Raw genomic sequence first — 22011 nt, forward strand, 5'->3', positions numbered from 1 at the left:
ACTGGGTCATTAAGAGATTAAAGGAGTTAATAAGTGTAGCATACCTGGAACACCATCTGGCACATAGTAACTGCTCAATAAAGTTTAGTTACTAATACCTGACCCTCTACACAAGAAATATTGAGAGATGGCCAACTGAGCAGCTAAGGAAATCTCATCTTCAAAGCTTCTCCTGTTCAGAGCTGTCCTGGATTGGCAGTATCCTTCATCCCGCCATCTCACAGCCCTGCAGTAAGATACCACTTCATGCCACGGGAGAGAGAAACTGGGAACAAACAGGGCTGTTGTTAGTGGATTCCAGGTTTCTGAAAAGGTCCTATGTCAACTATTCATTTCCAGATTTTTCTGACCCAGGAGTAAAACAAAAGGAAAAGATGTAAAAAAAAAGAGGACAATTAGGTCTGGGAGAGGAAAAAATAGAGACAGAGATAAAAGGCACTACGGAAGTGTCCATGACAGCCCCTCAACCTTACACAGTGTGCCAAAGGAGAAGCAACCGCTAGGTGGCAGCAGATGCGCAGATGAACCAAAGGGAACCAATTGCCTTCCGTTTTAGGAACATTCGCACCAATCCCAGCCTACAGGTAAAGACAATGGGCATTGTTCTAAAGTGGTTAACAGAAGGAGCAAACAGAAACCACTCTATACCCAATTGCTTCCTCTGTGGAGAATCCTCAGAGTCCCAAGTCTGGAAGGCTGGTGGCTAAAAGAAGAGAATATCGTTGCACCACCACTGCTCCATGATGAAAGACAGAAAAGGAGAAACCAGAAGAGGAAGAGGAGGTATCTAGGGCAGGGTCAGAAGAGGTATGAAAGAGAAGCAAGGTCAGGTACTTCTCCACTCTACATAGTAGGACACTCAGTGGCATGACCTTTAAAACAAAGCCCCCTTACTGCAATAGTCCTTTCTGTACCTGCAGACCTGAGGAAATCATCTGCCAAACTACAAGGGTCTTTTGGCACCTCCATCTACTGCCCCACACTCACATCCTAGCTGTAAAAGAGGAAAAAAGAAAGTAGACTGGCCCTAAAAGAAACAAATGGACTAATTGGGAATCTGGTCCATAGCCAGCTGGCCTTTTCTGACCTTGTTACATGCTGGAAAAGATACAGCAAGTTCAAGACCATCTACAAAGGGCATTCTCTGTGAAGGAGAAAGCAGTGGATTCCTACAGTCTGTCTGAAGCTAAACCTCATCTAGCAGATCTGCTCCATTCCACAGCCACCATCTTAGCCAACAGTCTCAAAAAGCAACTGGTTAATCAGATTACTGCTTCTCTGTTTGACTCCACTAACCAAATCCCCACCTTACGGCCTGTGACTAACTGGATAACTGGGGCATTAGAACACTTAACTAACCACATTATATGTAGGACGGCTTCTGAACAGCCACCAACTGCACGAGCAAACGGAACTTGAGAGGGGAGAGGGTACGGGTGGGACACCTTTTCCCTTCCTTGATTTTATGTTAAGAAGAGAAAATAAGAAAGCTAAAACCCTGTATTTAAGAAGCAAATGTACAGATATCCATTACAAATAAATATCTGTATAAATATCTTTACAGATAAATAATAATTAACACAGAACTTACCAACATCCACTGGATAATCTGACCTGAGATTGGTACAGTTGAGCCTGCATCATCCAAGCTGATATCTGAGAATACTAAATGCTCTGAAAGCAATCTTTCAGCTACATTTCATTAAAAATACATTTTTCCAGTGTGTTTCTTCTGTCATCCACATAGCAAAACAGCGTAGACATTGTTTTACAATTACTTTGATATTAAATTTTCTGACATGATGGTCTGTCTCTTAGAAATCTGTATTCAAACTATATCTTTTCCAACTATATCTTTTCCTTTTGGTGAATAAAAATGGAAAAGACAGAACTCCTATTAAGTCTCATTCCCTAAACCCAGACATTTTGATTCCATTTAAAGTGGGACCAAATCAATGTCATCCTTCTTGTTAGGAACAGATACCTTGGTAGCTCAGCCGGTAAAGAATCCGCCTGCAATGCAGGAAACCCCGGTTTGATTCCTGGGTGGGGAAGATCCCCTGGAGAGGGGATGGGTTACCCACTCCAGTATTCTTGGGCTTCCCTGGTGGCTCAGCTGGTGAAGAATCACCTGCGATGCGGGAGACCTGGGTTCGACCCCTGAGCCGGGAAGATCCCATGGAGAAGGGCACAGCTACCCACTTCAGTATTCTGGCCTGGAGAATTCCATGGACCATCACAAGGAGTGGACACGACTGAGCCACTTTCACTTTATGTAAGGAATAAACACATATATAAGGAATAGCCTACATTTCAAGTGTTAACTTTTTTAAAAGCTCATTTAACTTTTTTTACTTGCTCATTTGCACCACCTTAAATGTAGTTAGTCTTTTCAAATAGCAAAACTGAAGATGTGAAAGACTAACAAAAATCACACAAAATCTGCTGTTAAAGAGGAAATGACATAAGGGACTTTTGAAAATCGAGGTCTGCTGCCCTGCTTATTGAATCACTCCAGTTCTCTTGCTGTGGCAAGACACCCCAGTGACACATTCCCCAAATCCACATTCCACACCAATCACATAATAATAATGCACTGGTGTCACAAAGCCTCTGTCTGTATCGGGGGAGGGAGTGGGACAGTCCTGCTTTTATAAGTCAGTCTGAGAATGAGGGAGTGGAAGGAAGAAAAGAAAGAAAATAAACGAACGTATGTTCATATGTTCTTTCTTTTTCCCCTTCTCATCTTGCGAACAAAACTCCTGGATACCAGGGACAGAGGAGCTTTAATCTATGGCCGAAAGGAAACTCTCCCTGCAGTCTCCCCACCAGGAGCGACTCTGGGAGGATAAATCTTGAGTGGCACTGACTTGCTAATTCCCAGAGCACCAGCAGACTCTGTAGAGCTGACTTTAGAAAAAGCAGCCGTCTACATAGAGGATTATCCCTGTTACACAGCCCAGTGACTCAAACTAATTTTCTCATTTGTGGATTACCCTAGTCCCTCGCTTCCCTTCTCTTCTGCCCAGCTATTTCATTTCCCATTAGAATTTACAGAGCTTGGGCAGGAAGCTTGAAACTTAAAACTAAAAAGAGATTTTTCTTCTTCAAGGGACTTGAATTAATTCTCCCTGTTTTCCTATCAAAAATTAACTGCTGAGAAAACATGTTTGTGTTTTTGGATTTTTTTTAAGTTAGTATGAACTGACTACCCTTTTGCGACTCTTGGGATTCAATTAATGATATATTTTAAGATGTGGCCCATTTTGTACCAAAATCCTTTCTAAATATAACGCCCCCACCCCTAAAAAAGTATAGTATTTGAGGAAACTAAAGTACAATTAATAGACTATATAATTTATTTTCTAAATAGTGACTTTTTTTGGAAATGAAAGGGGGCATTACTAATAAGGATGCCAGAATCGTAGGTGTAAACAGGGATGAGTGGTCGTCCTAAAAATATGCCAATATGCCAATATGCCTAGGTTATCTAGTCACCAGGGGAGTGGGCAGCAGAGAGAGAGATGAACTGGTTCTCCTGGTACAATGCTTGTACCCTCTCCCCTGCAGGCCTGGCCCCTAGGCAAACACTGCCAACTAGGCTCTCATTTCCTGATGCCCAGGCTGTTCTGAGAGGCCTGGTGTCTCTGGCATCAAGCTGCTCACGGCAGTGGCCAGCCGTCGGCAGCTGTGTGTGTTCACTGCCTCACGGGGCCCATCACCGCCTGCCACCCCACCACCTGGCAGAGTGCCACTGAGGGAAGCATTTTGTGGCACCAGGCAATAGTATGCCACTTCCTTGCCTCCCACGATGGGAGTGAGTTCCAAGAGGTTTCTAGTGCAGGTCCTCAAAGAAGGCATCTGGTTCCACTGCAGATCCTCTCAGCCTGACAGCGAGCAGCTGGGCACCTTTTATCCCCCACATGCGATCATGGAACAGCAAGCAGGCTACAAACACCTCCCTTTGAACCAGTCAGGCACGGGCATTGCTCTGCCCTGAATCACCAAGATGGCACATGCACACCACCTACATTTCCTGGATGCCACCCATGGTGGGCACCCTGCTCAGCCTATCATTAATACATTCCACCTACAAGAAAGCACCTGGCATCTGGAGATTTGGGATCACCTCTTCCACATCTCCAAAGCAGTGCAGTGGAGGCGCGGGAGGGGAGGGCACTGAGCACCTACCGCTTCATTCTGTTGATTCCGGGCTTCTCCGCATGGCACTGGTGACATTGGGGCCAGATCATTTATGTTTGGGGCCTGTCGAATGTCCAGCAGCATCTGGCCTCTACCCACTAGATGCCAGTACTGATCCCCCCAGCACCCTCCACCCTTTCTGACAGAAGTGTCTCTAGACATTGTCAGATGTGCCCTGGGAACAAAACCATCCCGGTGGAGGACCATTGTCTAGGGGCCTATGGATGTGCCTAGGTCCAAGTAAGAGAAACTGCCTTGTCTTCTATAAGTCTGCACTTTAGCGACTACATTAGTGACAGGGAGAGGCTTAGGAAGTTGGAAGGACAGAGTATAACTGTCATGAATTCTTCAGGGTTTAAGAACCAGCAAGCCAGCCCCCATGTTCAACAGGAACATGAAGATCTGCTCACCGGCACTGCCGTGGAACCGTACCACAAGAGTGACGTTCTCGAAAGAATAAACTGGCGCTTTCCGATTCAGAGAGCTGCACCACAGTGAGCCCCGTAGTAACTATCCTTTTTCCTGTTTCTGTAGCTGAAACCTAGAAGGGGTGCCCTGAAAGTCTCAATCAGGACTGAACTTTAACCCTGTGTACTATTTCGGGGCAAGAAGCCCAGGTTCCCAGTACCAGCATAGAAACCGCCGTGGTGCAAGGGCCCACGCTGGATCCGTGTGCTTGGTCTGGGGCTGGTGCGGTGCTAACTGCTCATCCTGGGCAGAGTCTGGGGGTCAGGACAGTCATCTTAAGGCTGTGATTTTCCTGATCCTTCGTGCTAGTTTAGGGGAAAGTCCTCTCTTACAGAATGGCTCCCAGGAGCTCTGTCAAGAATCAAAAAATAAAAACACAACCAAAACCCATCACTTTCTCAGGAGGCCAAAAGAAGATGAGGGGTCCAGGACCTTTGTCTCTGCCTGAAGAGGGCAGACCGAAGGGCCAGCCAGAGCGCTGTCCGTGCGGCCTCCCATGGGTCCCGAATCTGAGGCACCTGGAAGGGTTATTAGCAGGATTGGAACTCATCCCTCTGCTGGGACTAGATCATAATTACAGTAATTTTCTAACAGAGCTCGGCAGTAGGACTGTTTAATCAGCATCTGACTCCCTTGTGTTCCCAGCCCTCATCACTCAAGGAGAGGAGTGGGATGGCTCTTAAAGAGACAGTGCCTGCCTTTCAGCACTGCTAACAGATGTGCCCTAATTGGTAGAATATATCTAAGTCTTGTAGCTTACAGCAGGCAGGTTACATTGCCTCCAACAAACCGCTGCAGGCTCTCACTATTCTTGGCCTTCTGCTGGAGGGATTCGGGTCAGGCTGCTGATGGGCCTGATTTCCCACGCCAACCAGGCCACCAGGGGAAGGGACACACACCGGGCTAGAGCACTTAAAAGCCTAAAGAACTTAAACACACACAAAAAGGCTCTAACTAGCTGGCCCCTTCGAAAGGCTGTTTGAAAGAAGTCGAGCAGGCTGAAAATAGGAAGGACTTGACAGCCGCAGGTGAGAAATGTTAATCCACAGATCACAGAAGCATCGAGTGAGCCTGCCCTCCCAGGGGAGAAGCCCTTGACAGCGTTCGGGTGGTCCCTTATTCTCAGTCGCTTCACCATCTCCGCTTAAGAGTCACACCTCCCTCCCTGCTGTGTCAGGGCCCTTGTTCCCTCCTTTGCTGGTGGAAGTGGACCCGGTCTCCCCTGAATGGAAGGAAGCAAACTGACTCTGCTCAGAGTCAGGTGCACTGTCTCCTACAAATGTGGCCCTTTTCATCATTTTGAGCATAAACGGTCCAAGTTTATCGATCTTGAGGTTTGAGGTTCCAGCCTTCCAGCTCCAAATCCAGCCGTTACTGAGGGCGAAGTGGTTGTCCTCCTGGGTTACTTGTCCCGCTGCCACGCTGGTGAGCCCAATGCCCACCTGGTCACTGCAGCAGCTGACAACTGTTCCTTGGAGAGAAGAGCTAGGGCGGATGAAGATGCGAGAACGAGCTGGGGCAGGGGGGTTTCCACAGCAGACTGAAAAACCCCTCAGCAAAGAAGGTGCAGTTGTACACAGAGCAGGAAGAGGGACACTCATCCCCAGCTCAAAGAAAGGTTACCTCGAGCCAGGTGACAGTCCCCCTACAGAGCCGGTCCCTGCTGGCAGAAGGCCGCCTGGGGAGGTGGCTGAGGATCAGTGCCCAGGCGTCCCGAGCTTGCCCTGCAGGGGTCTTCAGCTTGGCTTCAGCTGTACCTCAGTTGGCTGCTCACACATAAATCTGCAGAAGCCCCTCCAGCCTAGTGGGATGTCCCTGGGAGGCAGGCCAGGAGCTGAGCGGTTTCCATTCCCACCTTCAACCTCGCATCCTCCCAGTCCACTGCCCTCCCACTCCTGGGGTGTTAAGAATATTCAGCAAGAGCATGTAAACAAACTCACATCATGGGACTAAACTCACTGTCCAGTCAGACTGGTAAAGTCACGATCGCCTCCTAAGCAAAGCTACGGGGGTGGGTACGAGGCACCTGGGGCTCGGCGGTGTAGCTCTAGGGCCTCAGCGGCGAGCAAACCTTGGCTGCGGAGGATTTCTGAGAACAACTCTGAAAAGCTCTGCGGGGGAGTTTTTTCTCCTTGAACAGTGGGGGCTTAGTTACCCCTGTTTTTGGCCGTACCACACACAAGGTGTCCCATCTTCACTGCTGCACGTGAGATCTTTAGTCGCAGCATGCAAACTCTTAGCTGCGGTATGTGGGTCCTAGTTCCCTGACCAGGGATTGAACCTGGGCCCCCTGCATTGGGAGCATGGAGTCTCAGCCACTGGACCACCAGGGAAGTCCCCAGCTTTTTTTTTCAAGATTTTTTTTTGGGAAAAAAAAATCTTGTTTTACAGAAGTTGGGAAGTATCTCTTCCCAGAGTTCTCTTCCCACAGTTCTACCTGAAACATACTTTTTAAAAACCATGATCAGCTCAGTTTCCTCAAGCTAGAAAATAAGGGTCATATTTCCCCTGCCCTCTCCTCACTGGGCACCGTGGTCAAATAAACAATGTGTATGAAACTCATTTTCACACCCCACCTCCTCCTACACACACACACACACACACACACACACACACACACACACACACTTCCTCCCACCAAACAAAAGGAAATCTATGACTTTAGGATCACTTATCCGGTGTTACAGGAGACGAATAGACTTGGGCCACGTAAGTAACTGTCAGAAGAAAGATGACAAGGGGCTTCCCTGAAAGTCCAGTGATTAGGACTCTGTGCTTTCACTCTAGGGGACAAGGGTTCAATCCCTGGTCAGGGAACTAAGGTCCCACATGCTGAGCGACATAGGCAAAAAATAAAATTAGTACAGTGACTGTAAGTCAGACACAGAACCTACCTCAAACCCAAATTCTAACAAAAATATATTTCCATTCTACAAAACAGCTCAGCAGGCCACTGCCCCCAGTAGCTCTCCGTCCTCCCTACCGAGGCTATCAGCCATGGCGGCAACCACGCACACGGCGGGACAGAGCAAGATGGGAGAGCAGCAGACGGCACTGCCGAGACGGGGAGGAAAACCCATCTCTGCTGCTTTTCTGGTAATTCTAGGCCCACGTTACTAGAAAAACTCTCCCCCATTAGGACATCTCCTTCCATGGCCTACACTCAACTCTGCAAAAGACAGTGGCGGAATGGCGCCTGGCCTTGGATTGACTGAGGTCCTGCTGTATGCATTGCTGATAATGGATCATTAAAAAAGCCAGGAGTCAGAAAAATCGCATCCGTGTCTTTGACCGGCTCCTGCTGTCCCAGCAGCCAACCCTGCTGGCAGAACTGGCTGCTGAGCACCAACTCCAGGAAGAAAAGGAGTGAACAGAAGAAGCCGCCCCAGCTTGCTGTTTTTTGGCTGAGTAGGGAATTGACACAGACCACCTCCGGCTCCTGTCTGGAAGTTTCGAGATCAGAGAGCTTCAAGCACAGCTGGGTTCACAGCTGCACCATTTGGAGCATTGGACTCATTAATATTCATGAGTCATCCCCACCAATCGGCAGAGCGGATGCCATTAGCTTAGCATCTGTCGGGTTTTTGTGAGGGTTGTGTATGGAGTTTTTTTCCCCTTTTAAATGAACTTCTTTTGACATTTTGGATTTGCCTCTGTAGGTTTTCTCTCCTCGCCTTGCTCTGCTGCATCATATAAAAGAGAGACCCAGGGGAGGCAGGCAGAGAAGAGAGATGAGTCCCAGCCAGGGCTCGGCATCTGCCTGTTGACAAACTTTATTTCTCTTTCAGCACCTGGCACCTCAGACAGGCTGCAAGGATGGAAGCAGCATCAGGTAAATTATACCTAACAAGGTTCATGCCCATCACTGTGAGAAGAGCTGGATCCTGCCTCTTTGGAAGACAGTCCTTTCTCCAGTGGTGAACTTGAGCTGCGCACACAATGCAGGAGAGCTGCCGTGCACAGTTCTGAACCATTATTTCCACGCTGATAAATTCATGATTTATGAAAGTGACTACCGCCAGCCCTCAATGCCTCCTCCACTGCTACAGCTTGTTAGACACCAACTGCAGCAACAGTCTTAAATACTTGAATTTTATTTCAGGCCAAAGCCCCGCAACTCTGAACTAAATGCCATGACAGTCCCACAGCACAGGCGAGTAGTAGAAGAGCCCACGGACAGGGTGCGGGGGCCAGGGGAGGGAGGGGCGGGCGAGATGGAGAAGAAACACACAGACGCCAGGGCAGATAAGCAGAACGCCAGCGGCACGTCTCCTCCAGCTCCAGCTCTCAGAGGAGAGAATTACGGCAGCAGGAGGGCAGGACGCCTCATTGTCTGAAGGAAGGCGTGTTGTTTCTCATCTCCATCCCCAGAGCCCTCTCTCCAGGCAGAAACAAAGCCCCCACACCCCACTGGACTGAACAGACGGCCTCCCGCAACACAGCAGAGGGACACGTGGTGGCTGAAGCCCTGGGGAAAGGGAGCTGTTACTAAGGGAGAAGAAAAGGATTCAAACAAGAAAGGAGCTCAGCTAACCCTGCAGAGAAGACAGTCCATCTCGGCTTTATAACCACAGAGGCAGGGACAGTCCAGGGTATCTTTTCCAAAACAAAGCCCCCTGAATCGTTCCCTGTCCTTTGGCTGTGACCAAACCTTTCTCTTTTGTGGATGGCCACGAGCTATTTCACAGGCCTCAGGCCCCATAGAGCCAGGCCGAGGTCCTGGGATGCGCAGGAAACCCCAGTGTCAGGAGTCACAGCACCGTTCCATTCAGTGGTTATGAGTGGAGGAAAAGCAAGGAGGTGGGAGACAAAATATTCACCCCCCTGTCCATGCGAGGAGGTAGCAAGAGGCCAGCCTCCCAGAAACCAGCGCTCCAGGGGCTTCAGCAAAAACAGCCAGTTGGAACACAAGGACACAACAGAAACACAAGCACTTCTGCTGGAGCGATCTCTGATAAGGCAGCTTAAAGTCTGCCACCTACAGGTCCCCACCAGTCACCGGAGTCAGTGCTCCTGGACCCATTAACAGACATCTAAAGAAATTCAGCTTCCAGGAGAGTAAATATGGGGTTTGGCTCAGAACCAACAACTCCTGGGTCTTGTGCTTAACTTACAAACACCTGCACAGTGTCTTATCCCTATCGAAGAAGCCTGAGGAGTTATGACCAATCTCCACAGAGCCAACTTGAGCAGAGGCCATGGTAAAACAGGAAGCAGACCAGCCTCCCACCACCAGCCTGTGCCTAACCCCACCTGAGCAAGTCTCCCTGCCTGCATCACCTTCATCCACCTCAGAGCAGAACCCAGAGCTCCGAGGAGAGCTCACTTCTCCAAAACTGTTTCCAGCTGACCAGGGTCCAAAGGCACAGCATGGCCCCCTCCCAGGACCCTCCTCACAGGCTGAGAAGCGGAGAGTCCCTCATCAGGTCTTGCAAAACCACAGCATGATGGAGAGGAGGTGGGTGGGAGGGTGGGGCTCTCCAAGGGAGGAGCCTCGGAGTCAACCACAGGAGCCCACACCTCGAACGGATCCTTTTCTTCCCCGGGAGGCGGTGAGGGAGAGCTCCTCCTGCCGGGTCTTGGGAGAAAGCAACAACTGGAAAAAAGTGGGAAAGGGAAAAGGAGGGCATGAACAGGTAAACAAAAATCAACAAAGACAAGTGAACGGACAACAAGGGAGGCCTATTCATACAAGGAAACAGTATTTGGCCACAGGAAGGAACTCAGTGTTGCTATGCCCCGCCACACGGACGCACCGGGAAACGGTGCCAAGTGAGAGAGGTCTGGCACAAAAGACCACATGCATGACTCCATCTGTGTGAAATGTCCAGAAAAGGCAAATCCACACACACACGGGAAGCAGGCAGTGGTTACAAGGGCCAGGGTTTGGGGCTGGGGAGTGTGGGAGTCACTGCTAATAGGCCCAAGGTTTCTTTAGGGCTGATGAGAATGTTCGAAAACTGGCTGTGATGACGGATGGCTGCATGACCTCGTGACTAGACAAAAACTACTGAACTGGACATAAAAGGGGGAGTTTTATGTATATGAATACATCTCAATAAAGTTGTCATCTAAGGAAAGCGGGGGTTGGGGGAGAGGATAAAGAACAAAACAAATAAGAGAGCCTTTTCTTCTTTCTCCCCAGCTCGCAATAGGAGAGCCATCTCCCAGGGACGAGTCAGCACAGACCCAAGGCCCTCATGCACAGGATGACAGGGGCCCTCCTGAAAGGCTACCAATGCCATCTTACTTTCTCTACCAATGGACACCTCACCAGGCCAGGTTACAGTAATCCTAGCCACTGGTGTCTCAGAAAAGAGCATTCAGTTACCTCTTAGGCTGGTCTCCTTCAGCCAGGTGAGAGGAGCCCCGTCTCTCTTCCTGGGCCCAGCCGCAGTTGGACATAGCGTAGCGCAGAATGGCGTCAGAAACGGACACAGGGCTCCGGCCCTGTACACAGGCTTCTATCTCAGGCACTGAGAGCTGGCTTTGCAGGAAGAGGTGTAACTGGCTGTCTGACAGGAGGACCACGCTCTGCAGGACCCTGGGGCAGACAAAGGCAGAACAGCGCAGAGCGTCAGCCCTCACAGCAGCTGGCCCAACCCCATCCTCTGAGGCCTTCTGGCTCCAGTGAGAGCTGAGGGCACGAGCATCTGACACAAACATGCCTGTGTGCTCCTGGGGGCCATTCTGCACAGCACACACACCCCTGCCATCCCCCCAGAGGCAAGTGCCAGCCCTCCAAGTCCACTCACTTTTCAAGAAAGTGCTGCAGACCTTGTCTTCGCTTCTCAATGAACTCATCTGAGCTGCCAAAGAAGGTTGACTTCCCAGGAAGTTCAGGTACCGGCCTGTGGGGTCACACAACGTAACACATACCCAAGATAAGTAATATCCCAGTCACTCCAGTCCCTGATCAAGAAATCCCCTAAGAAAAGACACAAATCAACACAAATAGCATTTGATAAGCGGGCAGGGGCAGAGGGCTAACACCGACTGATGACACGCCTGTTTTCAGGCACTGTGCTAAACGTTTACAAACCTTACTTCATTTACCCTCCTCAAAACCCTGTGAGAAGGATGTCAGCATACCCGTTTTAATGGTAAGGAAATAGAGAAGTTGAGTAGATTTCCCCATGCCACACAGCTAGTAAGCAAGCAGCAGAGCTGGCGTGTGAACCAAGCCTGGGCCTTACGAACTCCATGCTGCTAGACTCCACTGTTTACAGAACCCACTCCCACCATCAACTACTATTTCAAAAGGAAGAAACTTGGACATGGAGACATGGAGGATGCTGGGTCCTTGTGTGTAAATTAAGGCTACCATCTCCAGTCCCGAAAGATCATGTTTGGAATTTTCTAAAAGTAGTCAGGTTGCAGCAACTCATCCACAAACTCTTCCAGCCTCCCTCGCCTCTCCTGTGAGGCATGGCACATGCTTTAAAACAGCAGGCCAGACCAGAGGATGCAGGATCTGTTCAGAGGAAGTTCCGACTGGCTTACGAGGGCCTGACTCATGACGGTGGCCTCATCAATCCCACAGGTTACCTAACTGGCTAGGTCATTAACAAAGTCACCACAGCACTCAGTAACCACACTGTGCTGGAATCACTGTCATAAACTGCCTCCAGTTTTAGGGCTTATCTGCAGCGTGTAGGTGAGGAGTGAGCAATAGTGCCTGTCCTAAGGCTCTCAGTCTGTCGTAACTCTGGATAAAGGTCTCTACACAAAAAAGAAGACGGGGAAAAAAGAAAAATCACAATTTTTACATATCAAACGGACTGGAACACCATCAAATTAGTCCAGGTGCTAAAAGTACCTCTGTTTAGCCCTATGCACATAAAAAAGAAAAACGTTCTTTAGATTTGTTTGGCTTTGTTAGGTCAAAATATTAGAAATGAGAACTCTGTCGTTACTTTTTTTCACTGACTTGAAAACATAATTTAAGAACACATTTCTCAGCGACCTTAGTACCTCTGCCCAGTTTTCTTCATTGTAAACTCCAGTTGCCAAGGAAGAACCTAAGAAGCCGGCCTTGGACCCAAGAAGGAAGTAAAAGAACTCACACTAAACCCGCATTTCTCTGGAGCTGCTTTCTCAGCCACACAAACTCCCGGTAGCGGCGGCGCACACAGGACGTCTTGGCGGTAAAGGCCTTGCTGTTGGTCTACAGGAGAAAGCATGTGAAAAGGGTTTGGTGGAAAAGCCCAAGTTTACACGAACTCCCCGTCATCCCTCTCACCAAGGACTCAAGTCACCAGGCCACAGTCCCAGTCAAGGGGATCCAAGCAGAGCACAGTGCCACCCAGCAGCCTGAAGACAACTCAGGCGGACCCCAGGCTCTCTTTCCTCTCCTCCTTCCTTTTCTTCTGTCAATACCTCCAGAAACAGGTTCTGCTTAGGACTGGCCCTCAGCCCTGAAAGGTATATTGATCCCAATATCAAAGTCAGATACACTTACATGAAGGAATATCTTATAATCCACATAAGAATTCCAGGAGCCCTCATTCTGCACGCGGGGGTCCTGAACACGCACAGTGATCACCTCCTAGAGGTAAGAAACGCTCCTTCAGCTTCAGCGCAGCCACACGCTGAGGTGGTTCCAACACACGGCGGCCAGAGTACTCCACTCAACGCCAGCTTTCACTCCTCTGCTCATTTATTCATTCAGTTCAGCAAATATTTATTGACCACCCTCTATGTGGCAGGTACCATGCTAAGGCACTGGGGGCAGAACAAGGACAAGAGACAAAAATCCTTGCCCTCACAAAGCTTACGTTCTAGCGCCTTCCGATGAATAAAAAGCTAGTGGAAAGGGAACCTCATTTCTCAGTCATGCCTTCACTACTGATTTCCCTCTTCTCGCTTGACTCTGAGCACATCAGAACCACTAAGGCATCACTGTCAGAACACCACCACCGAGCAGTATCTGGATCTCCCAGAGCCCCTCAAGCTTTCAGCCAGATGTTCCCCGGAAATCATGTGCTTACCTCCTGCTCTTGGTTCTCCAACATCCTACACCAAAAGCCCATTGGAAGGAAACATCTGATGAGAGACAGGAGATACAGGATCAATCTCTGTTAGTATGCATCTACTCTCACCTCTCTTTGCCAGGGCAAAACCCTGAAAATTTTTAAGCGACCCCCCTGGGGAAATCCAGGCAACTTTTTTTGTTCTTGTGTAAAATTTAAGAGGAAGCAAAAAAATCCACCCACACGAGCTACTGCACACAGTCGCTCAGTCATGTCAGACTCTGCAACCCTTTGGACTGTAGCCCATTAGCCCATTTTCTCTGTCCCTGGGGTTTTCCAGGCAGGGACACTGGAGCAGGCTGCCATTCCCCTCTCCAGGGGATCTTCCCAACCCAGGGATCAAACCCCCGTCTCCTGTTGCAAGAGGATTCTTTACCTGCTGAGCTTTTGAGGGAGCCCCCACACACTCATGAGCTGGGGGCCAAGCTAAAAGCCCTGAGGGATTTACCTCCCTTCTCAGACCATGGCAGGGACTCTGAACCAGGGGCCACCTCTAGCCAAAACAAGTTCAGGTCAACAATGTCACCTGAGGCGGCCAGAACGGGCAGGCTGAGCTGTAAAACCTTTCTGCCTGAGAATTGCTGGACCCACACAGCACAGCTCTCTAACTGAGCCTAACACCGCCCCCTCCTGGCTGTCTAGAGAAAACCAAAACCCCACAAACGCCGAGGCTCCTGTCTCCCTTTGTCTTGCTTAAGCACACTCAGGACCCCAGAGGCAGATCTGAGTTGGAGAGTTCCGGGGGCACCTGAGCGGGTTGCCCAGTTGTGACCTTCTCTTAGCTAATTCCATTTCCAGAACCCAAGCCAATGGTTCTAATCATTTCCTCTCGACATGCAGTTTGTACCTCTGCCCAAGCACCCCAGAGCTGCACAGGTCGATTCAGGATGTTTTCCACTCCTTTGCAAAGATTCATTAAAGCCTAAGCCACTGATTTCCCCCAATGTGGCAGTTTACATGCGCAGCAACATCGCCCACTCCAACAAGGGGACCATGAAGGCTGAGGCACAGGGTTACTCAAGTCCAAAGGGGCCCATGATGTCACCTTCTGTTAAAATACAGCACTAATCTTGTTACTCCTAGAACCACTTCAACAGCATCCACTCTGGCTGCTGCCTCCACCCCCTTCTCCTCTCTTAAGAGCGGAACAATAAGGTTTAATTTCCCTTTCCAATTTACCTTGAAATGAAAACTGACTTCAGCCAATATGTACTGCCAACAAATGATCCAGGCTGGCTCCTGGGAAAATGAGACTATCTCTAAGCTCTCCCTGTCCTCCCCCCCTGCCCATTCACACACCCACTCATTTTTACAGTCCCACAATTAATTTTAAACACATTCTCTTATTAGTTCTGCTTTACCATTAGAAGAGCATGTAATGAGTTTCCTTCTACTTTATGTTGTGCTAACACAAGGCTAACATTTCAGGAGGAGAGGAAGTCGTTTACACCACAAAATTAGCAGGGCATACAGCTTTCCCAATCTTTTCTAGAATACCAGAAGGTCTCTCCACACACAGACACTGCATGCAGAGATGAAGCTGCATGATATAGGACAAATCCCGGCTATACAGCCCAGCAAACCGGAAACGCTGTGACTGCAGTGCCATATTAAGTAGTACACTTGCTGACACTCTGACTTTTCATCTGATGCGGTCACTACACAAAGGCCCTGAACTGAGAAGTGGGAAATCCAATTCCATAACAACTCATGTATTACATCCTGGATGTAAGCAGTCTAACTGCTGTAACCAAAGGGATCAGGTTGACTCACTGTGAACAATTAATCTCCTCAGATTAAAACAAAAAAGTTTCTTTCTCTTCTCATTTCAGGCATTTGGTATATTCCCAGCACAGGAGCAAAATTAAATACACCGAAGTGTCTTTCCACAAAAGTAAGGGCAAGAAAGATGACAATAAGGCAATCCACACACTAAGTGAAGCTCACGAATCTCCAGGGCCTTGAAAAGTTTGCCAAATTCAGGACCATAATTCAGTAACTAAATGGTCATCACTCTCAGGCTCAAGAAGAGTGAGCCAAGGGCCGAGAGCAAGTATCTCTCCTTTCTTCTGGGACTCACACCACTTAGAAACAAACAGCTATAAACTGGCTTAAAAAATATCCGAGGGGGGGAAAAAATCCAAGGACCCCCAAGATGCTATACACTTAACCCTAAAATTTGGAGAAGGAAATGGCAACCCACTCCACTACTCTCGCCTAGAAAATTTTATGGATGGAGGAGCCTGGTGGGCTACAGTCCATGGGGTTGCAAAGAGTTGGACACGACTGAGCGACTTCACTAACCCTAAGATTAAAGGGCACTTAGAAAGCTTCCAATGTAACTTTCCTTAAAAACACTGGACAAACACAAAAACCTAGACTTCAAGGAATCATTTCTAGCAACTACTATTCTCTATCAGCTTCCTCCCTGTAGACCCCACTCCTCAGGAGGAAATGAGGCATTTCTGCCCTTGGGGGAAAAAGGGGAAGCTCTTAATTTTAGCTCTATGATCTGGAAGATGGATCCGTGTGTCATCCAACTAAGGATAGAGTCAGTGGCCCTCTCAGCTACTTATGCAGCGCCAACTACATTTCCTGGGCCCTTTCAATCACGTCTGAAGTTTATTTTCTCCACCTGTACCAGCACCAGTATCTCCGGGGAAAATCCAGTTGCTTTCTATTTATAAAGCAACCTGTAAGTGTCTAAACAATTCCAGGCAGAAAGTCAAAGCTTTAGCTCCACAATTTTCACTCCCATTTAAACTAATACTTCAATACTTTCTAAAACTTCAAGAGGCATGTTAAAAAAAAAACAAATCCGGTGATAAAAGTATATAAGCCGCCGAGACTCCCATCCCTTCTTGCTCATTCTTCAGCCCTTGGTGCCGGATAGCAACTCAAAAAGCTCTCCTTCTGAAACACCCACAAGTAGCAGAAGTAGCTCCCCAGGTCTGACCAACATCTGCCCGTTCTCAGCTAAGCAGCTCTGCTCCATCCTTTTGTTCATCTGTAACTTGCCACTCCTTCTACTTCCAGCTAAGTAACAAAGGCAACCACAATCCAGCGCAAGAGCCTCCTGTGTCCCAGTAGAATACTTGCCATTACTCCTAGTCCCGGCGTTTGGGTCAACGTAGCAAACTCCTGTATTCCTTACGAACAAGGAGCCAAAGGACGACGTGGTCCTTATTCCTCTTTGCCTACTAAGCTTGGGGAGTGGGAAGGAAAGATGCTTTATATATTTTATAAAACTAAATGGAAAGCCAGGTTTCCTTCCTTGGATCCGGACCAAGCACCCATCTTCATCCCGGGAGGTGAAGCTGCTCCTTTCCTAGGATGTCCAGCAAGGTCCCCACCTCAAGCACCACTGCTGACGCTCAAACCCATGGCCCTTACCAGAGAGTAGCACCCACCCCCCGCGAACCCGTCCACGCCCCCTCACCTGAGAGCAGCGCCCACTCCCCACAGCGATACCGCCAGCGCCCCACCATATAGTAAAGAGTCCCAGGTTCTCCTTCCGGGTGAGCGGCCGGCGCCCCGGTGCACGACGGGAGAAGGCTGCAGGCACGCCAATCCCTGGTGCCCAGGGCGCCCCGCCCTCGCAGGCCCTGGCTCTTAGCGACAAGCACCTCTCGCGGCGGCGCACTCCGCACCGCCCAGGCCCTGGCTGGAATCTGGATCCCGCACCTCTCTCTTGGGGCGCTGCTTGGGGGACGAGAGCGAGGGGAGGAGAAGGGGCTCTGACGTCCAATCCGGAGCCGCGTCCCGCCCATTGTTGTTAAGCGCCGCCAATCAATAGCCAAGAAGCGTACCTGACTGTCCAAAAGTGGGTCCAGGAGCCGAGAGGTGTGAGGGTTAGTCAGCGGTGCTGAGCGTGGGAGAATCAGGAACGTGGGAGCCTCTCTCAGTCTGGAGAGGGTGCCCGTTTGAACTCTGTAGGTTTCGGTTCCCCGGCGGAATTATCAAGGGGTCGCCCACTCAGATTCGAAAACTCGATTGTCCTAGCGAAAGCCGAACTGCGGACAATCCTGCAAACACTGCAAGTTCGTTCACTTGAGAGACAAACGTAAGGAAGGATCGCGCAGCTAGTCAGTAAAGAAGGAAGAATCCGTTGACTATGATGAAGATTTTTTTTTAATACTGTTGAAATGTCTTAGCAAAGGTTAATTTCAAGGGAAAAGTTACAGTCACAAATACAAGCTCTGGAGTTAGAAGATGTGGGCACTGCAGTGACCTTGTGGCCCTAAACTGGTCTTAAATCTTTGTCTTAGTTTCCTCTTCTATAAAGTGGAGACAGCTCAGAACGTAAGGTGCACTTAAAGCAAGTTTTGCCAAACGTTTTTGTCTCAGGATCCCTTTACATTCTTAAAAATGATTATGGACTCCCAAAGAGCTTTTGTTTATGTGGGATGTTCACTGGATTGGAAATTTAAATTGAGAAATTTAAGAGCATGTATTAATTCACCTAAAGCTAATAATGGACTTCCCTGGTGGCTCAGATGGTGAAGAATCTGCCTGCAATGCGGGAGATCTGGGTTTGATCCCTGGGTTGGGACGATACCTTGAAAGAGAGTATGGCACCCCACTCCAGTATTCTGGCCTGGAGAATCCCCATGGACAGAGGAGCCTGGCAGGCTATAGTCCATGGGGTCACAAAGAGTCAGACATGACTGAGCGAATAAGCACAGCACACAAAGCTAATAATGGGGCTTCCCTGGTAAAGAATCTGCCTGCAATGCAGGAGACCTGGATTCAATCACTGTGTTAAGAAGATCCCCTGGAGAAGGGAAAGGCTACCCACTCCAGTATTCTGGCCTGGAGATTTCCATGGATTATACAGTCCATGGGGTGGAAAAGAGTCGGACACAACTGAGCAACTTTCACAGAGCTAATAATAAACCATTACATGTGAACATAATATATTTCATGAAATATAACTACATTTTTTTTTTTAAGTATTGAATGAAAAAAAAAGAAAAAAAAGAAGTATTGAATGGGTGCTCAGTCACTTCAGTCATGTCTGATTCTTTGCAACCCCTTGGACTGTAGCCCTCCAGGCTCCTCTGTACATGGGATTCTCCCAGCAAGGTTAATAGAAGGGGTTGCCGTTTCCTCCTCCAGGGGATCTTCCTGGCCCTTGAATAGAACCCGTGTCACCTGTGGCTTTTGCATTGGCAAGCGGATTCTTTACCATTGAGACACCTGGGAAGACCCTCTGAGCAGAGTGGCATTATATTACAGTTTTGCAAATTCCCATGTGCTTCCCCATTCGTTCGTTGTACTGTTTTTTGGACAAGGAAATCCAGAAAATCTGGTCTCATGCAGATAACACAGCTAGAAAAGGGAGAAGTATCTTTAGCCTTCTCTGATAATTGTGGGTACTTTTTAAATTTTAATCCAAAAATGTCTTATTACTCACTCTCTGAGCTGTTACATGGGAGCAGGTGGGGTGTGCATGGGGACTGTGGACAGCATGGGGTCTCCGGGGTTGGTAAGTACAGAGCTCACACTGGACACCAGGCTGCTTTCCCACACTGGAGAGATGAAGGACTTTGGAGAAATTCGTAACTTTTTCTGGAACAATCTGAAGGGAAGTCCTGCTGCCAAGTCTTGGACCCAGCCATGCCTCTTAACCTCCAATTTGTGTAAGATGCCGTGGTATCTGCACAGGTGGCCCCAATGGTTCTGTGCTGAAAAGAAAGTTACTATTTCCCAGATGCAACTAATGGTGGAAGAGGTACAGGAAAGGTTCCGTGGTGATGGCAACCTGCAGAAGGCTGTCCATTAAGAATGAGCACCTGTGGGGGTTGGGATGCCAGAGTCCTCCTCCTCAGAGGAAGGGCAGCCAGGAAGTCATGGAGCTCTTCTGAGGAATGTTCTGGATACAGAACTGAGTGTTGGCCCCGCTTGGGATGGGGCAGTTTGCTTACTGACTTTTAAGAAGTTACTTCTCAGATTGCTCAATCATTTCATTTGGGATCACTTTTTTGAAATTGAGGGACCAAATTTTCCAAGTGAAAGTTATCTCATTTATCAGGGCCAGCTAGAGACGTTTTTCAGCTTCCTTCCAAACTTGAAAGATGCAGGGAATGCCCAGCTTCCAGACACTCTTAATGAATCTTGCCCCCCATCCTACTTCCATTTTGCTTTTGGTACAGACAAGAGGGAAGTTGACCACAGTCTGGTTAAGGCTAGAAAGCATCAGGCTGGAATTGTAGTGGGACAATCCCATATGGAACCATGTGGTTAGTCTTGATGTGGAAGACACCACTGATGGAGAGTAAAATGCCTGATTTCTAAGAAGGAGGGCAGTGGGTGAGGGCATATGGGCCTCTATGCTTCCCATTCCTGAACAGCTCTTTATTTTCTTTTGGCCATGCCACAGAGTAAGGGGGATCTAAGTTCCCCAACCAGGGATTGAACCCATGCCCTCTGCATTGGGAGCACAAAGTCTTAACCACTGGACCACCAGGGGAAGTCCCTGAACAGCTCTTTTAACCATCTTATATGCTCGGGATTCACTGTACAAGTTAAAAACAAACAAACCCTGGCATGGGGCATAGGTGCCAAGGAAGAGAAGTATAGTATTTCAGAGAGAACAGAAACTTGCTCTGGACTCAACCCTCTTTTGTGGCAGAAAGAGAAAAGGACAGTGATGTCTCTAGTCTCTGTGAATTCACAGTAGAAAATCACAAACAGATTTGGAAAAGAACTTCACACCGAAGTCTTCAGTAAAAGGACAGATCTTTTCTTCTCTCTGGAGACTGGCTTTTTCCAACTTCAAAGCTGGTACTAGCAGGTCCACCGTCACTGGGGAAATAGATTTTCTTAACATTCCTCAGGATCATCTCTCTGCTCTGGCTGGTTGGGGGCTCTTGACATTGCCCAGAGCTCTGGAGAAGTGTTCTGAGAAAGTGTATGCTGCTAATGTCCCCTTTGAAATAGGTGAAAAGGACACAGCAGGAGTTCCATTCAGTCTTGACAGGGCTCTGCATTTAGAAGGCGGGTCTTCCTTCTTCCATCATAACACGGGGGAGAGCTTAACTCTTGATTAGGGGCAGAGACAAAGCAAGATACTCTGGCAGGGTGCATGTTGATAGCCAGAGCTGCCTGGCCAGCTTTAGAGCAGCTCAGTGCTGGTCCAAGCAGGGCTTCTGAACTCTTATTTGTTAGTAGCAAAACTCAACAAATGGTAGTTCCTTAAAAGTTAGTTGTAATGGGAAATCTAAAACCATTTGGAAAATATTCCTGAATTATACAGTTCTTCCAAATATTTTTTATTTTTCTTGGCCACGCCAGGAGGCATGTGAGATCTTAGTTCCCCAACCAGGGATTGAACCCACCCCCCTTGCATTTGAAGCTCAAAGTCGTAACCACTGAACAACCAGGGAAATCCCCCAGATCTTCCAACTATTGATCCATTTCATTATTCAGCATTTTAAAAATCACATTTATTCAAATCATCAGTAATCTCATCAATCTTGTGAAGCCATCAAGCTCACTGAAGACTAGGGTAGGGGCTTGGAGCTTCAAAAAAGGAGGGCAATTCACAGTACTAGAAAGAGAGTAGATGTTTGGTAATTAGAAGTTTACCCAGTCTTGCTGAAAAAGTCTTTCAGGGGAAAAAAAAAAAGTTATCTCTGGTAAGAGCTCTTTTTTAATACAGGCCTCCTATCTAAATTCTGTTGGGTAGTTGTTGTTAATGTTCAGTCGCTAAGTCGTGTCCAACTCTTTGCAACCCCATGAACTGCAGCACACCAAGCTTTCCTATCCTTCACTATCTCCCAGAGTTTTCTCAAACTCATGTTTATTGAGTCAGTAATGCCATCCAACCAGATAAAAGTTTTTCCTAAGTCTGCTGGGTGTTACTGCCTTCAGCTCAAAATAACCCACAAGCCAATGTACCATATTTGTGGGTGGCATATTCTGCTCTACTTCAGCACAATTTCCAAAAGTATAAATTATACTTGAAAGCTCAGATTTTGTCACTGGCAGAAATACTTTCTTTCAGTCATTTTCCTTGAAGTGACAGATCCATTTTGTCCAAATATCCAAGTTGAATGACCATAGTTTTTGTTATTCTTTTAAAAAAAAGGTATTTAATGAAGAAAAGCAGCTAGTTCAATCCACACCTCTCAGACAGTTGCACAACTATATACTTCAGTAATTAGCAGAGCTGCTCTATGTATATGTCAAATTTATCACATAGAACATTAAAAAGATAGAAGAGATTTCACAAAATTAATCATTTGTACTGCTTTATCAAGGACACCCTTAAGTGAAAGTGGACTCTTGATTGTTTTATTGCATT

At 48.0% G+C, this 22011-nt stretch overlaps 1 protein-coding gene across 2 annotated transcripts; it reads right to left on the bottom strand.

The window, feature by feature from the left end:
• Window positions 1–1486: 1486 nt before the first annotated feature.
• On the bottom strand, window positions 1487–17397 carry SNX11 (sorting nexin 11). 2 transcript variants are annotated; one of them, XM_005890366.3, is made up of 7 exons: window positions 17143–17395; window positions 13662–13716; window positions 13133–13219; window positions 12738–12838; window positions 11427–11522; window positions 11003–11215; window positions 1487–10267 (listed from the first exon to the last, which is right to left on the bottom strand). In XM_005890366.3, exons 2-7 carry the CDS (start codon window positions 13701–13703, stop codon window positions 9994–9996), a joined length of 813 nt encoding a protein of 270 aa, XP_005890428.1. In that variant the 5' UTR covers window positions 13704–13716; window positions 17143–17395; the 3' UTR covers window positions 1487–9993. The 2 variants fall into 2 exon arrangements, with proteins under 2 accessions (XP_005890428.1, XP_014332018.1); XM_014476532.2 differs by lacking the exon at window positions 13133–13219 and having other exon boundaries at window positions 17143–17397.
• Window positions 17398–22011: the final 4614 nt, after the last annotated feature.

This window comes from Bos mutus, chromosome 19 (assembly GCF_027580195.1).
Source record: "Bos mutus isolate GX-2022 chromosome 19, NWIPB_WYAK_1.1, whole genome shotgun sequence".
Taxonomy (NCBI): domain Eukaryota; kingdom Metazoa; phylum Chordata; class Mammalia; order Artiodactyla; family Bovidae; genus Bos; species Bos mutus.